This window comes from Bombus pascuorum, chromosome 9, assembly GCF_905332965.1.
Source record: "Bombus pascuorum chromosome 9, iyBomPasc1.1, whole genome shotgun sequence".
NCBI classification, from domain to species: Eukaryota; Metazoa; Arthropoda; class Insecta; order Hymenoptera; family Apidae; genus Bombus; species Bombus pascuorum.
In genome coordinates this window covers 5,668,880-5,682,040 of record NC_083496.1, presented here as the reverse complement: position 1 = coordinate 5,682,040, position 13,161 = coordinate 5,668,880, and the positions used below count along the sequence as shown (strand labels likewise).

Genomic DNA, 13,161 nt, shown 5'->3' with positions numbered 1-13,161 from the left:
TACAACGTTGCGCTTATATTACTTATAATTATTCATCGGTATCTGTGACTGAGTAGCAGCAACAATCGCAATAAAACTTCGATAAACCGGTTGCGCGTCATAAAGTAACATGTTTAAAAGAGCTCTTACGAGTTCTTACAAATCATCTGTCCAAAATTATCGAATCGCATTCGTTTTTCTATACATGGCATATTAACTGAATACATAAAGAGCTCCGCAATACGAAACAATTGTCGATTTATATCGCTCAAGTGAAATTACATAATACGTTTTATATTTTTATAGTTATTTCTTGTTACTTTAAGTCCTTGTTTATCGTTTCAAGTATTTATTAAAATGCGAAATCGCTCGCATGTTCAATGTAGTTGATGTACTTTGTTAGAAAAAGGTCAATGTTTGCGGGATACAACGCGATAATACGAGATTTCTGATTTCCGCTATATAATACAATCAAGGGAGACCCAATTTGTGTAATATTCTATTATTCGGTGAGAATCTTTCGTCCCAAATTACGTTGTCATTCCTCTCCACTTGCTTCGCTTTTTTTTCGGATTGATCTGTTGCTGCTGACTTTAATAACGATTTTACAAACGACCATTGTGTTTTGAGGCTAGCAATTTCCTCACAGAAAATAAGCTCATAGATAGACCAATAATTGCAAGCAAACACGCCGATTTGGTGGTATGGCGTTCGATATTTCTACGGAACACGGACGAGACGGCTCCCTACAATAAACAATCAATTAATTTTCTTTCGCGAGGTTAAAGGTATAATATTTCAAGATTTGATTTTTCTAGCAGAAAAGTACAGTGAATGCTATTACATAACATTTATCTTTACGTGTCGAAAATACTTTACCTGTTGGAATGATAATCTAAAAGCATAGAGGGTTGCAGGAGTCAGATACATCTTTAAACAGCTTCTAAAAAAAAAAAAAAATGTAGAATGCGTAGATCATGTATTTGTTATGTAATCTACAAATAAAAGACGGGTGTCAAATTTACAGATGGAGAATATGTAAAATTGGATCACGTCCAAATTGGCTATCGTAAACAATTAGGATTGCGCTGTCAAAAACCACACATTTTTATCATGCCTAGAATTGATCCTTGCATTTGATTTTTATAGAGAATGGTAGCGTCAGTGTATAAAATTGTTCATAAAATTATGTTAAAAAAGCTATTTTATCGATTTTTAAAATTATTTCACGCCATATATCATGAATTTTTATTTACTATTTTAATTTTTTTAAATTACGCTAAACAATTTGTTTAATATTTTACTTTTGGAAACTGAGAAGTATACAGGAAACGCGGAATATCAATGATATGAAAGTTGCATCGATAAGTGATCAAGGCATACTATGTTTCGTCAAAAGAGTACTATGTGTTGCGTATATATCGAGATATCGCTATTTAACCTTCTTAACACAAAGATCTACGTAAACCCATCTGTTTTTATCGCTTTTCAATTTCAGGTGACATTTTGTCGAGGTTGCCAAGAATAGTAATTATTGACACTATATCGCTAAGACATCGACCGTTTGATGTGTAACAAAAGGTCCGTGATAATTTTGTTGGCAAAGCTATTATTATGCTCATGTATGAAACAACCTTAACGGACACTGTTGGATAAACATGGCTTGGCGCCGTTTAAGATTATAATATTCTTCTATATTTAAGTATATTTATGTAATGATACATGATATTTTCATCCAATGACAGAAACGTAATAAAATTTTATTTGCTGCAGTTCAATATTTCGAAATGTTATACAGAGTGTACTAGATTTTTCTGAGAAAATTTTGTTAGGGCAATCTAGATTCTAGAGGAACAAGTGAGAAAACAATGTCGTATAAAAATGGTTGCTCGAAGCTTTATTAAGAAGTTATCAAAATAGAAAATACTCTGACTCAGGGCCTTTGATATTCAACCACAGTAAAACTTATATAACGCTAAATTTACATAATAAATTTACACTGCATTATTATTATTATTAACTTTATGTTATCGTTAATATTCCCATCATGCAACATCAAAAACTAGATTTTGTAATATCAGGAAACTAGCCACATGTTCTGATTCGGAAGCTGCGATACAAAAATGGCGTGCGACGACGCTTGCGGCACGTTTATGACTGCATTTGTACACGCTATCATATACATCAAATGCGTGAAAATAAACAAACACACTTTACAACACAAAATCTATCGTTGATTTAGTGTAATTTAGTTTTTATCTGAACATAGAGTTTAGTTAAAATGAACATAGTTAATCCTTTATTTATTTTCAAGAAAATGCTACGTACGGTTAGGTGAATCTATACATTGACAATGGAATGGTTTTCAATAAAAAAAAAAAAATAGAGTGATCGAAGAAAAAAATTTAATGAACACGAATAAAACCAATATTTTAAATTAATTCTAAGACACTGGCACGTTATTTCATTAATCAAACGTAAACGGACGAAGTTTTTTTATAGGTTATCCGGTGTAAATTAATAAGATGCACGATGTGGAACATTCTTGCATATTCTCTTACGTAATCGATAACAGTAGCGTTACATATTCAAATGAAAAAATTCATATCTACAACTAGTTTTAAGGAAAAGTCTATCTCAAATTGATGAACGTACCTCTGTATCCGAAACTTTCCGACGAAAGAAAGTGATCACTGAAAGCACAAAGCTCCGTCTGAAGTTGTTCTTCCCCCACTATCGAATATCAATTTTCAATTTCTGGATATCGAGTTAAACGTATTGCGCCATCTTTTGTCGTTTCAATATACTTAGTTTATCGTTTGAACGCATGCCTGGATAATTTACTGTAAGTTGCATTTCCAGAATATGGTATGGAAGCTATATATACTTATCATGCGATGGTATCTATAGCTGACAACTTTCTAAATTACTAAAGACATAAAAGATGTCACTATATCATACTTTAGCCGTCTGTGCTTTAGCGTAATAAATTAAATGTTTACGTAATATAATAATATTCCTGTATATTCTCGGTATTTAAATTCATCGAATTATATTATTTTATAATAAAATTTCCTGCTCGAAGATGTCCAATAGATCTCTAATGCCACGATCGCGACTGAAAATAAAGGCCTTTGTTTAACGCTTACCTTACCGTTGATTAAGACATAAACTTTGTCAGCAAAAATAGTTACCTAATGACGCATGGTCACTTTATCTCGGAGTCATTTCCGTGGGATGCCACAATATCCTTGTAACTTACCAGTGTAGCCACACCTTGCTCGTTTAAAATTAAATCGACATTAAGAGAGAAGCTATGACTCGCTGGACGATATTTCTTTTCTGGGTTCAATTCTTCTCGTTGGTGTTTTGTGAATACAAAGATCCGGAAAGTCTTTGCGCGTCTCAACAAACTTGCAAAAACTGTATACAGACTCCACGATGTGTTTGGTGCTCTACTCCGGTGGTTGTCGTTTTTAAATCGTCAAAGAAAGAGTTTCAACGATTAAAAAATAATAACGAATTTTTGGTTAGGTTTCCAATCAAAGCGTGAACAGTCCATTGGTTCGTTGTGTCACCAGAGAAAAATTTTCAAACGAAGGCAATCACTGGTGTCGAACGTCGGACGTGATAGATGAGACGAATCAGATGCTGATGCTCGAAGATCGACCGCTGTCTTCGACGAGAGGCACAGATCCAGTTCAAATTCAACCTCAGAGAATTCGCTTGACACTCAGACGAGGAAAGTATAACGTTTAGCATCAACGATCAAGTTATTTCTCTAGGATAGAAATTTGATTCCAATCGATACGTCTGGTCGAATTTTACAGGCGAGAAATATCGATTGACTTTAAAATATAGCCAGGCAGAGGGCTATCCGGTCGATCTGTATTATCTGATGGACTTATCGGCATCGATGGAAGATTCTAGGAATTTGTTGTCAGAATTGGGACACGAATTGGCAGATGCTATGCGAAACTTGACTTCGAACTTTCGACTAGGATTCGGTAGTTTCGTGGACAAAGTTGTATTGCCTATGACTAGTACGCAACCGGAGAAGTATCTTGAAACTTTGACGATTTTTGCTCCGTCGATATCGCTACGCTTTCCTGATTCGTAATTTTGTTGCAGGTTAAAATCGCCGTGTACTTTGAAAACAGGAAAGCCATGCGCAGCGCCGTACGATTATAAGAATCAAATGCCTCTTAGCGAGAACATTGATCTTTTCAAAGTTCGTTTCAAAAGTCGTTTCACCGTATCATTTGTCTTGCGCGTTACTTCTCAACCTCTTGATGCTGATCGATTGCTTTTTGGGATAGACTCGCGTACGAGAAGCACCGGTGTCTGGTAACTTGGACGCGCCCGAGGGTGGTCTCGATGCGATGATGCAAGCGATGGTTTGCACCAAGGAAATTGGCTGGCGACAGGATGCTCGACATCTCATTGTTTTCTCGACAGACGCCAGTTTCCATGCCGCTGGAGATGGTAGAGTACGTAAAGGCGGTTAAACGTAGATTGGGGTTAGGTTTTCTTCGTTCAAGTATTAAACACGATCGCGTTTCAGCTGGCAGGAATTATCGAACCCAACGATTGTCTCTGTCATTTGGACGAGAAAGGGTTCTACACGCACTCGCTTCTCCAAGATTATCCGTCCATATCTCAAGTATGCAACTTTCTATTTAGTCGATTAGGCGTACAGAGGTGAAGCACTCGTTTACAATTTTATTTTACGATCGAACGTAGATCAACAAAATAGCTCGCGAGCGCAATATTAACATCATATTTGCGGTGAAAAGCGATAGGAGAAAGACGTATGAATTGTTGAGCGAAAGCATCGGTGGCTCCTCTATCGAAACGATACGGAACAACTCTAAAAGCATAGTCGACCTTATCAGAGGAGAATACGAGGTATGAATTCACGAATCTGCTTAACTCTAACACGCGTTTCACAGATAAGCGCGAGCTTGACAATTTCTTTAGAAACTGGTCAATTCCATAACAATGACGGATAATGCGCCGAAAATGATCGACGTGAAATACTATTCTCGATGTTTGGAGGAGAACGTCGAATTGAAAGAGCGACAAAAATGCGGGGGATTACGAATGGGGAATGTCGTCGAATTCGAAGTAACATTACAGGTACTTGCATAAATTCATCGGACAAATTCATCGGTACGCCGTAAGATTCTGTGTAATGTCGTCTTGAGAGATGCGAAATGTTGTTGCTTCGTCGTAGGCGACCGAATGTCCAGCGAATTCCAGCGAATGGCAGACAAGTATGCAGATAAAGCCGAGAGGTATAGACGAGAGTTTGACGATCGAGCTGAGCATTATCTGCGATTGTCCTTGTGGACATCCAGGACATCCGGTAAGAACGACGATCGAGCGCGATTTCTCTCGTTTAACTCCTCTCACGCGTCTCGAGTGAAAATGTAGGGATACGTGGCAGCTTCGGAAGATTGCAGAGGAAACGGTACTTTGGTTTGCGGTGTATGCTCTTGCAACGAGGGCTTTTACGGGAAGCAGTGTGAATGCGAAGGGAACGATGCCGGCGCTGAGAGCGTAGCTGCCATGGCCGACTGCAAGCCTAACAACGAGACCACTGAGATTTGTAGCGGCCATGGACACTGCAAGTGCGGCGTATGCGATTGCGCGAAGCGTCCTAATCCGCAAGAAGTATTTTATGGCAAATATTGCGAGTGCGATAACTTTTCTTGCAAACGCACCGAGGGATTGGTAAGTGAACGCCTGCTTCAATGGCCATTGACACGTTGACCACGCTAGGTGATTCTTACGGACTTATTAATTATAAACCTATAGACTCAATTGTACGAACAGTTATATTCGAAGATTCGTCTATATTTAAATCATTATTTTTAACAATTGTTTTTCTACATGCGTCGTAATGAATGAAGCGGCAGCACTCCGGTGTTGCCTGCAAGATAAGCAAAATACAGGAACAAAGATTGTTTTCAAGGGTTAGCGAAAGATATTTTAAGATACGGGAAGGACGACAGCTAAACGATTTCACGTACGGTGTAGAAATTGTACAATGAATACAAACGTAATCAGAATCGGCAATCACCCAGCTAGTGTTATCAGCTACGGACCGAACGTATATTCGCGTATCGTAAACTCACTTCGGAATCGTTTATTCGTACGATGAAGTTGCTCGGGTAATTTCCCTTTTAAGGAAACCTGTACAGTACCTTTCAGGTAGACGGTAGATAAATTACACGCGTTTGCGTGTATTCTATTATTCCGTCTGACGTTGTTGCGTTTAAGGTTTGCGGCGGGCGAGGCAAGTGCGAGTGCGGGACTTGCAATTGCTTGCCGGGATGGGGCGGCGAGACGTGCGATTGCAAAGAAACGAATAGCACATGCATACCAAGCAACGGCGAAACCATGGAGATTTGCAGTGGACGCGGCGACTGCATTTGCGGTAGCTGTCATTGTCATGAAAAAGACAACGTTCGATATTCTGGACAGTACTGCGAAGAATGCCCCGTAGGTTTCCTTTCGCTCGAAGAAAATCCGAATGTTCGTTTTGTTAGACACCGGTTACGACGAATCCGTGTTTTCGCCATTTCAGATATGTCCTGGACAAAGATGCGAGGAACTGAAGAACTGCGTCGAATGCATGGCGTACGGAACCGGGCCTTTTGCCGAAGATGGAAAGTGCGACGCGTGTCTGCATCAGATAGATATCGTAAGCCAGTGTTATTCTCTGGAAATATATTTTTATACGTTTCACGGAGCGTCAGTTCACGCGCTTGCAATTTCCGATTAAATAGGTAAACAAGGTCGTGGAGGATCCAGAGAAGGATCGAGAGACGGGAGCTCGTATTTGTCGAACTCCAGGAGACGCTGGATGCACGTTTGTTTTCAAGTACGAATATTACAGAGGTGGTAGCGGAGGGGATATCAAGATATTCAAGATTCTCGCTGAGAAGGAGAGGGTATGTCCTACTCCTGTCAACGTCCTCGGTAAGCAGATTATGATAAATCGAATATAATAAATTTATTTCGTAATATATGAATTTTAACTTTCGTGTCATAGGTGTCGCCGTGGGATTGATCGTTAGCACCGTAATTATCGGTTTCTTCGTTCTTCTCGCTTGGAAGATAGTAACGACGATACACGATAAACGGGAATACGCAAAATTCGAGCGAGAACGAGCCCTGGCTAAATGGGATAGGGTAAATAACGTTAATTTTTTATTTCAATATGTCGAAATAAATTCGTTTTATTGATGTAATAACCAATTTATTTAGGCCGACAATCCGATTTACAAACAAGCCACGTCGACGTTCAACAATCCGACGTTCAACGAAAATTCTAAGGATTAAATAAAATTCATTTTCGCGCGAATTATTTTCAACGAGAAGAATTCGATTGTATCGAAAGGTAGTCGCTCCGATAGGTAGCGCCACTGTAATCGAATCGAGGACGTCGACGCCATGTTGGTTAATTACTTTGTGAGAAGACAATTTCTAGTCGTCGAGACGAATGTTTATTCTTCCAATCCCGTGGAGAACAACCTCTGTCTATACCTTTATTCCTGCATTCTTATCCAGTAAGTGACGATATATCCATCTTTTCCTTACTTTTCGTTCTGAAATCATTCCCGAATCTTGCTGGTACCTTGCGTCGCACCTTGTCGTATCTAGAGCGTCGTAAGAATTTTTGGCGGCAATTAATCTACGTCGATGTTTAACGTAACGTAACGTACGATATTTCGCGAGGGGGGTCTACCAGGAAGTAAAACGAATGCGATCGGGACGGACGAGAAGACGAAGGTCGATAAGCGATCACTCGTAAATCAGTTTTAAATTTGATCGGAGGATTTTGCGTGGAGATAGGTCCTGGCCTTTCGGACGATTGTTTCGAATATCCTCTGGCCTCGTACTTTATTGCTTGCTATGCTCGAAGAAGGCAGCCTCGTAAGGAGCTCGTAAATTCGTCACCATAGTCGGCTCCTGCTGCAAAACCCTGCGGCGACTCGCTGTATTTCCCACCAGAAACCTAAAGCTCCACTCACATTGAATCCGCCCATACGACTTGATTACTCGTCCCTGATTACCTCCTTGGTCTCCATTATGTATAGTGGCGCTCGTTTTACGGATAAAGACGTGTCAAGGAATGCGGAACAACACTTTCAAAGATTTACTTTATCATCGTTATTAAGCGTTACCGACGATTGGCAAATTTCGGGAGCTAAATTATTGTCGTCGTTACGTCGAGATGTAGCGACGAATAAAAATGTATTTACCAATATCGTTTCTTGATTATAACGGAGAGTCTCACTGTCGTCTTAATTTTACCATACGATTATTCAGATAAATAAATCGAATTTTTCAAAAGACAAGACGACGGCGTAGATACGATAGTTGGTAACTCGGTGAAGTTAGAAACGATCGAAAATTTATATAATCGAACGAACGGCAACGATTCGATCGCGTAATCGGGCCTTAAGGATAGCACAGAAAAGCATTCGAAGGAAGGAGAGAATAGCGGAGCCGGCGCTCCGCATACTAAATCACTGCCGCACGTCCGTTTCTTTACATTGTACAGATTTTATTGATTATTTTACGGCCGGGAACATTGTAAATCTCTTCATCCTGTATCGGCGTCTCACCTCGGTCTGCCATGAGATGCTCCCACCGGGTGCCCATGGCGCCAATTACGCGAGTCGAACAGTATTGTTGTCGTATTCGTTCTGATCTGTCAGCCATAGCCTCACGAGCATTCCCTGCGAACTAACGATTACTTTTCACGTCCGCCGCTGTTCTTGACGAACCTTTTCGATTTCTAAAGGAGTTAGCTGTACCACGATCAGCATCAGCTTGCCTGTAACCGATAATAACCGTCGGTAAATAGAATACCAATATACTACGATCGAATGTTTTAACAAGCGACAGATAGAAAGTTTGTTCGTTTCTCGTCTATATCATCCTTACAAATTTTGTTAATATAGAATATATATATGATTTATGTGAAGTCTGCCAGGACAAAATAGGACAAACAGATGGTAATACAACAAATAAGGTTTTTTGTTGTAATCTTCGTAGAAACGAAATTTTATATATGCATTAAGCTATTCCGTACGTTAATTTATACACATTGTCTGTTTATTGGCATCTCGGTTTCGTGTAAAAATTTCGATTGGTCGTTGGAGAGTTTGATATATGCCAGTACGCGTCGATGAGCACCGGTCGGGTTTCGCCCGGGGAACAATGTTGTTCGTTTTCACGGTCGCTAATGGCCGCCGCCGGTGCCTTAATTACAGCCAAATACGGTCCAATCAGCCCTCGGGGGCCGGCGATGCCGGCCCGTTTCGAGTTTTCAAGCCGTTTGGCATATCGTCGGATTCAACGTTTCGACTGGCTTTTATCCCTCCTCGGTGCATCCATGCTGAATGGTGTTTCTAGAGCATTGGCGCCGATATTGTAGCATGGAAGGAAGGTAGCGTGTGACGAATCGCATTTCATAGAGAGTCGCGTACAGGACGAACGAATGGAATGGCGTTGGTCGTATTTCGCGGACGTTAGAACGTTGTTTATGATACGCGAATGGATTGTTGGTATCTTAGACGGTCGGAAGGTTGATGGGCGCGGAATAAATTTTCGGCGATACCGTTGATCGTGGCGCATCGTGCGGCCAGAACACTGTCGGCCGATCGAGAGCTGGTGAACGGAGATGCACCACCTCTTCGCGTTCAACGCAGACCCAGGCTCGTTAGTGCGCGCCCGTAAATCAAGCCGCAGGGGTGCCAACCCGCTAATATTACCGGGGTTCCTTCGGGATAGGAGGAGCACGTTCGCACCGCCGACGCGCACAGTAAACGTTCGATATATCTCATCGATAATGAGTTTGTTAAATGGATTAATATTCCAGTTTTTCTTTTCCCTTCTGCCGTTTAAACCGATACTCAAGCCGGTCGTTCGAAACAATCTCGGAATTCACATCGATTCGGTTACCAAGCTGTTCTTTTGTTACGTGCAATTCATGACGATCGTTTTATGTCGACGCATCGAAATCTTATATATATATATATATATAGAGCTGTATAATCTTACGATCATTGAAAAAGATCGAGGAACGAGCACAGGTTTTAATACGCAATGGTTTCGTTTAATGGGGAAAGAAGAATCGCCTGTTGATTGGATTTTTGCCTTCGTTCAATATCCTGTTGCAATATTTTTTGTAAAGGTATCGAACACCGTGTTTCGATGTTACGATTAGCCCGATCCTAACGACGGCTAACTAATAAACGAGATAGCGAACTCTTGTACGTTTCATATCGATTATCGGTGAATATCGTTGGAATTGTATGGAATCTAGTGCGCTCCTGGAGGCTGGATAACTCGTATACTCAGCCGGATAATTAATGGAGCCGGTAATGAGCTGATTATTATTAATAATATTTAGCCGAGGTTAAGCCGAGGCGACCCCGCCGTGCTGGAGCCCGGCTGCTCGTTAATTGAATCTGCCAATCATCGTAATGAGCGTCAGCGCCGGATCCGCTGTCTGTTCTTCGTTGTTGCTCTTTAGGGCCTCGAGCTTGATGCTCGTTGCTTTCGAAAAACGAAATACGCGTCTTGCTCTCTGCAACCCTATCCTAAGAAATGTGAGCAATTTTCTTCACCGACCGCCTTTCGAGAACTTGATCGATATCGCGAACCCCGTCTAGAAACCTCCTCGTAATTGTTGCTATTCGTTTACATTAATTACACCATGCGCGCGAAACAAACTTTTAGTAGCTACGCGAATCAAACGGTACGATTCGTTCGTACGATTTTGCGTACGTAGTTGCGAATCGATGGACCTTTTCACCTATCTTTCTCTCTCTTCGCGTCGTCAAAACATAAAAGTCGAAAGTAGGATGCTTTTAAACCTACTTTCCTCTTTACCTTTTTTTCTTTCCTTTCTTTCTTATTTTTTTTTTTTTTTTTTTTTTTTGGTAGAGAGTGACCGTATTCTTGGTCGCGTAGGTGATATTCGAAAATGGAATTGTTTACTCGTTACGAGGCAGGTTAGGCGGCAGAAGTAGCCGCGATAAGTCAAAGATAAAACGTTTGCCTCGACCACTTCTACCCTCCGCCGTCTGACCAGAATCCCCGAGAATGCGTCCTTATCTTTCGACTTTCGTCGTCCGAAACCAGGATTTCCGGCAATTTCCGTGAAGCACGTAGAATGCTAATCGACTATAGAGCAGTAAATGTCTATCCCTCTTTTCTTCCAATACCTCACGTACAATTTCGACAGAAGCGTTTCCAAAGTAGTAACGGAAGGTACGGTAATCGTAGTTTACGTAATAACACACGTTGAGTAAAACGGATTAAGAGAGCAAAAGGGATGGAGAGAGAAAAAAGAGAGAGAGAGAGAGAGAGAGAGGGAGCGAGTGAGCGAGAGACGGGGGGAGAGGAAGAAACAGGAGAGGAAAAAACAAGGATACACGGTAGAAGCGGTTTCGCGAAAACTCGTTTCTGTCGACGCCCGGTGGTAATTTCGTGTATAGGAATTAATAGATTAGCGAAGAGCACGTTTCCTCTTAATTCCAGCCCATTACGGGTTCGGTTTCTTGGCGCAAGGCGGGTCTGGTCGATTATGGAAGATAGCCGAAATCACCGGTGGATCGCGGAATTAGATCGAATTACCCAGACGCGAGATGATCGCCGTACGTAATTTCTCGTCGAATGACCAACAACTACGCCGCCTGCCACGTTAGTTTACGTTTTTCACGTTACTGCTGTCTCTTATTTTCGTTTCCGGATAGACTCCGTTCGCTGTATCGTAATCACAGGTAAATCACATCCGACAGCAGGACCCCCATCTGGCGTTTCGTATCTTTTTCTCTTCTGATTTTTTGCTCCCTTGATTTCGCATAGATTTCAATTACAACGAAATTAGAAGCGAATCGTGTTACACGAATATATCGGCGGCACGATTCTGCTACCGAATGACGGGAGAAATTAATCAAAATAATCATCTCTGGGGCCCGAAGCGGCCAGCGGGGCCTGTCATTTACTCCCCTGGAACTCTTCTCCTCCATCCTGCCTTCGGATAGCCGGCGTATATATGTGTATATTCCATGCTATCCGGTAGCCGACCGAAACCTCCTTCAGCCTTTAGCCGGGAATCTGAAAGTCCACGGTGGGGCCAACCGATCCATTATTCCGAATCTCCCGAGCTAGAATTTTAAATCAACCTTCCGAGACGAGTGTCCGACCCCGAGGAAATTTCGTTCCAAAAAAGATTTTCGGCCGTTCCGAGTAAGAGCAGGCCTGGAACGACGTTCGATTAACGTTTATGCGCGGTTCTCCGTTTTAAGACAAACCTTTCGGCCGGATGCAATTACCAAGCCCATATACGAGAGCGCGTCCGCGCTCCTGCTGCGTATTTAAAACCAATCTCGAAACGTGTTCCGTAACACTTGCTCTCGATATTTACCGCGCAATACACACGCTGTAATTCCGCTGGAATATTCCGTCGTCCATTCGAGCCAGAATTTCTTCGGAATTCACGAAACGACCGTGAACGATTCGAATCGATCGTTTCGTGGATTTTCTGGACGCGAAACTCAACCAGGACCCGATACGAAGACCCGAGAAGAAAAAGAGAGGAGGAAGGGAGACGTGGTTTGGAGTAAAGTGGAGGACGAAAGGGGTGGGATTCGAGGGCGCAAAGTAACGCCATCAGACACGCGAATGAGAAACGGGACGGTGTTTCGTGGAGGCAGGAGGTCCGAATGGGCCAATAACTTTGCGAGCTTATGTTCCTGAATATAAAGGGGACAGTGGTACTTTGCGGCACGATGTCACTCGAGTATCCCCTGTGGCACCCTTCCTATTATTCGTGTTGCCCCCTGTCCCCTTCGAACGCTCTCTGATGCACGACTGTCGTTTTTATTCAAATGCACGCCCCTGCAAAGCGAACGCGATGGCTCTCGCAAATTTGCTCGATGATTCACGATTCGCCATTACATCCATGTCGCGACCGAGCCGAACATCGTCAAGGTTGCGCGTTCCTCGTCACGTGGAACGTCGCGTTTAACGTTGCCACGTTACGTCGCTTCGTCGTGTTTCTAAGCGATGTACGCGAATCGCTTGAATTCCACGGTTGAAATCGATCGAAAGAAAGTCGCTGGCCCGATGGAACAGCATATTTTTGTGTAGGTC

At 41.9% G+C, this 13,161-nt stretch overlaps 1 protein-coding gene across 2 annotated transcripts; it reads left to right on the top strand.

The window, feature by feature from the left end:
• Positions 1–2,930: 2,930 nt before the first annotated feature.
• On the top strand, positions 2,931–8,255 carry LOC132910797 (integrin beta-PS-like). 2 transcript variants are annotated; one of them, XM_060966811.1, is made up of 14 exons: positions 2,931–3,442; positions 3,514–4,038; positions 4,111–4,210; positions 4,299–4,469; positions 4,544–4,642; positions 4,723–4,887; positions 4,960–5,118; positions 5,216–5,347; positions 5,416–5,715; positions 6,265–6,486; positions 6,572–6,688; positions 6,774–6,966; positions 7,040–7,179; positions 7,255–8,255. In XM_060966811.1, the coding sequence occupies exons 2-14, from the start codon at positions 3,878–3,880 to the stop codon at positions 7,327–7,329; spliced, it is 2,034 nt and encodes a 677-aa protein (XP_060822794.1). In that variant the 5' UTR covers positions 2,931–3,442; positions 3,514–3,877; the 3' UTR covers positions 7,330–8,255. The 2 variants fall into 2 exon arrangements, with proteins under 2 accessions (XP_060822794.1, XP_060822795.1); XM_060966812.1 differs by lacking the exon at positions 2,931–3,442 and having other exon boundaries at positions 3,928–4,022.
• The last annotated feature ends 4,906 nt before the right edge of the window (positions 8,256–13,161 follow it).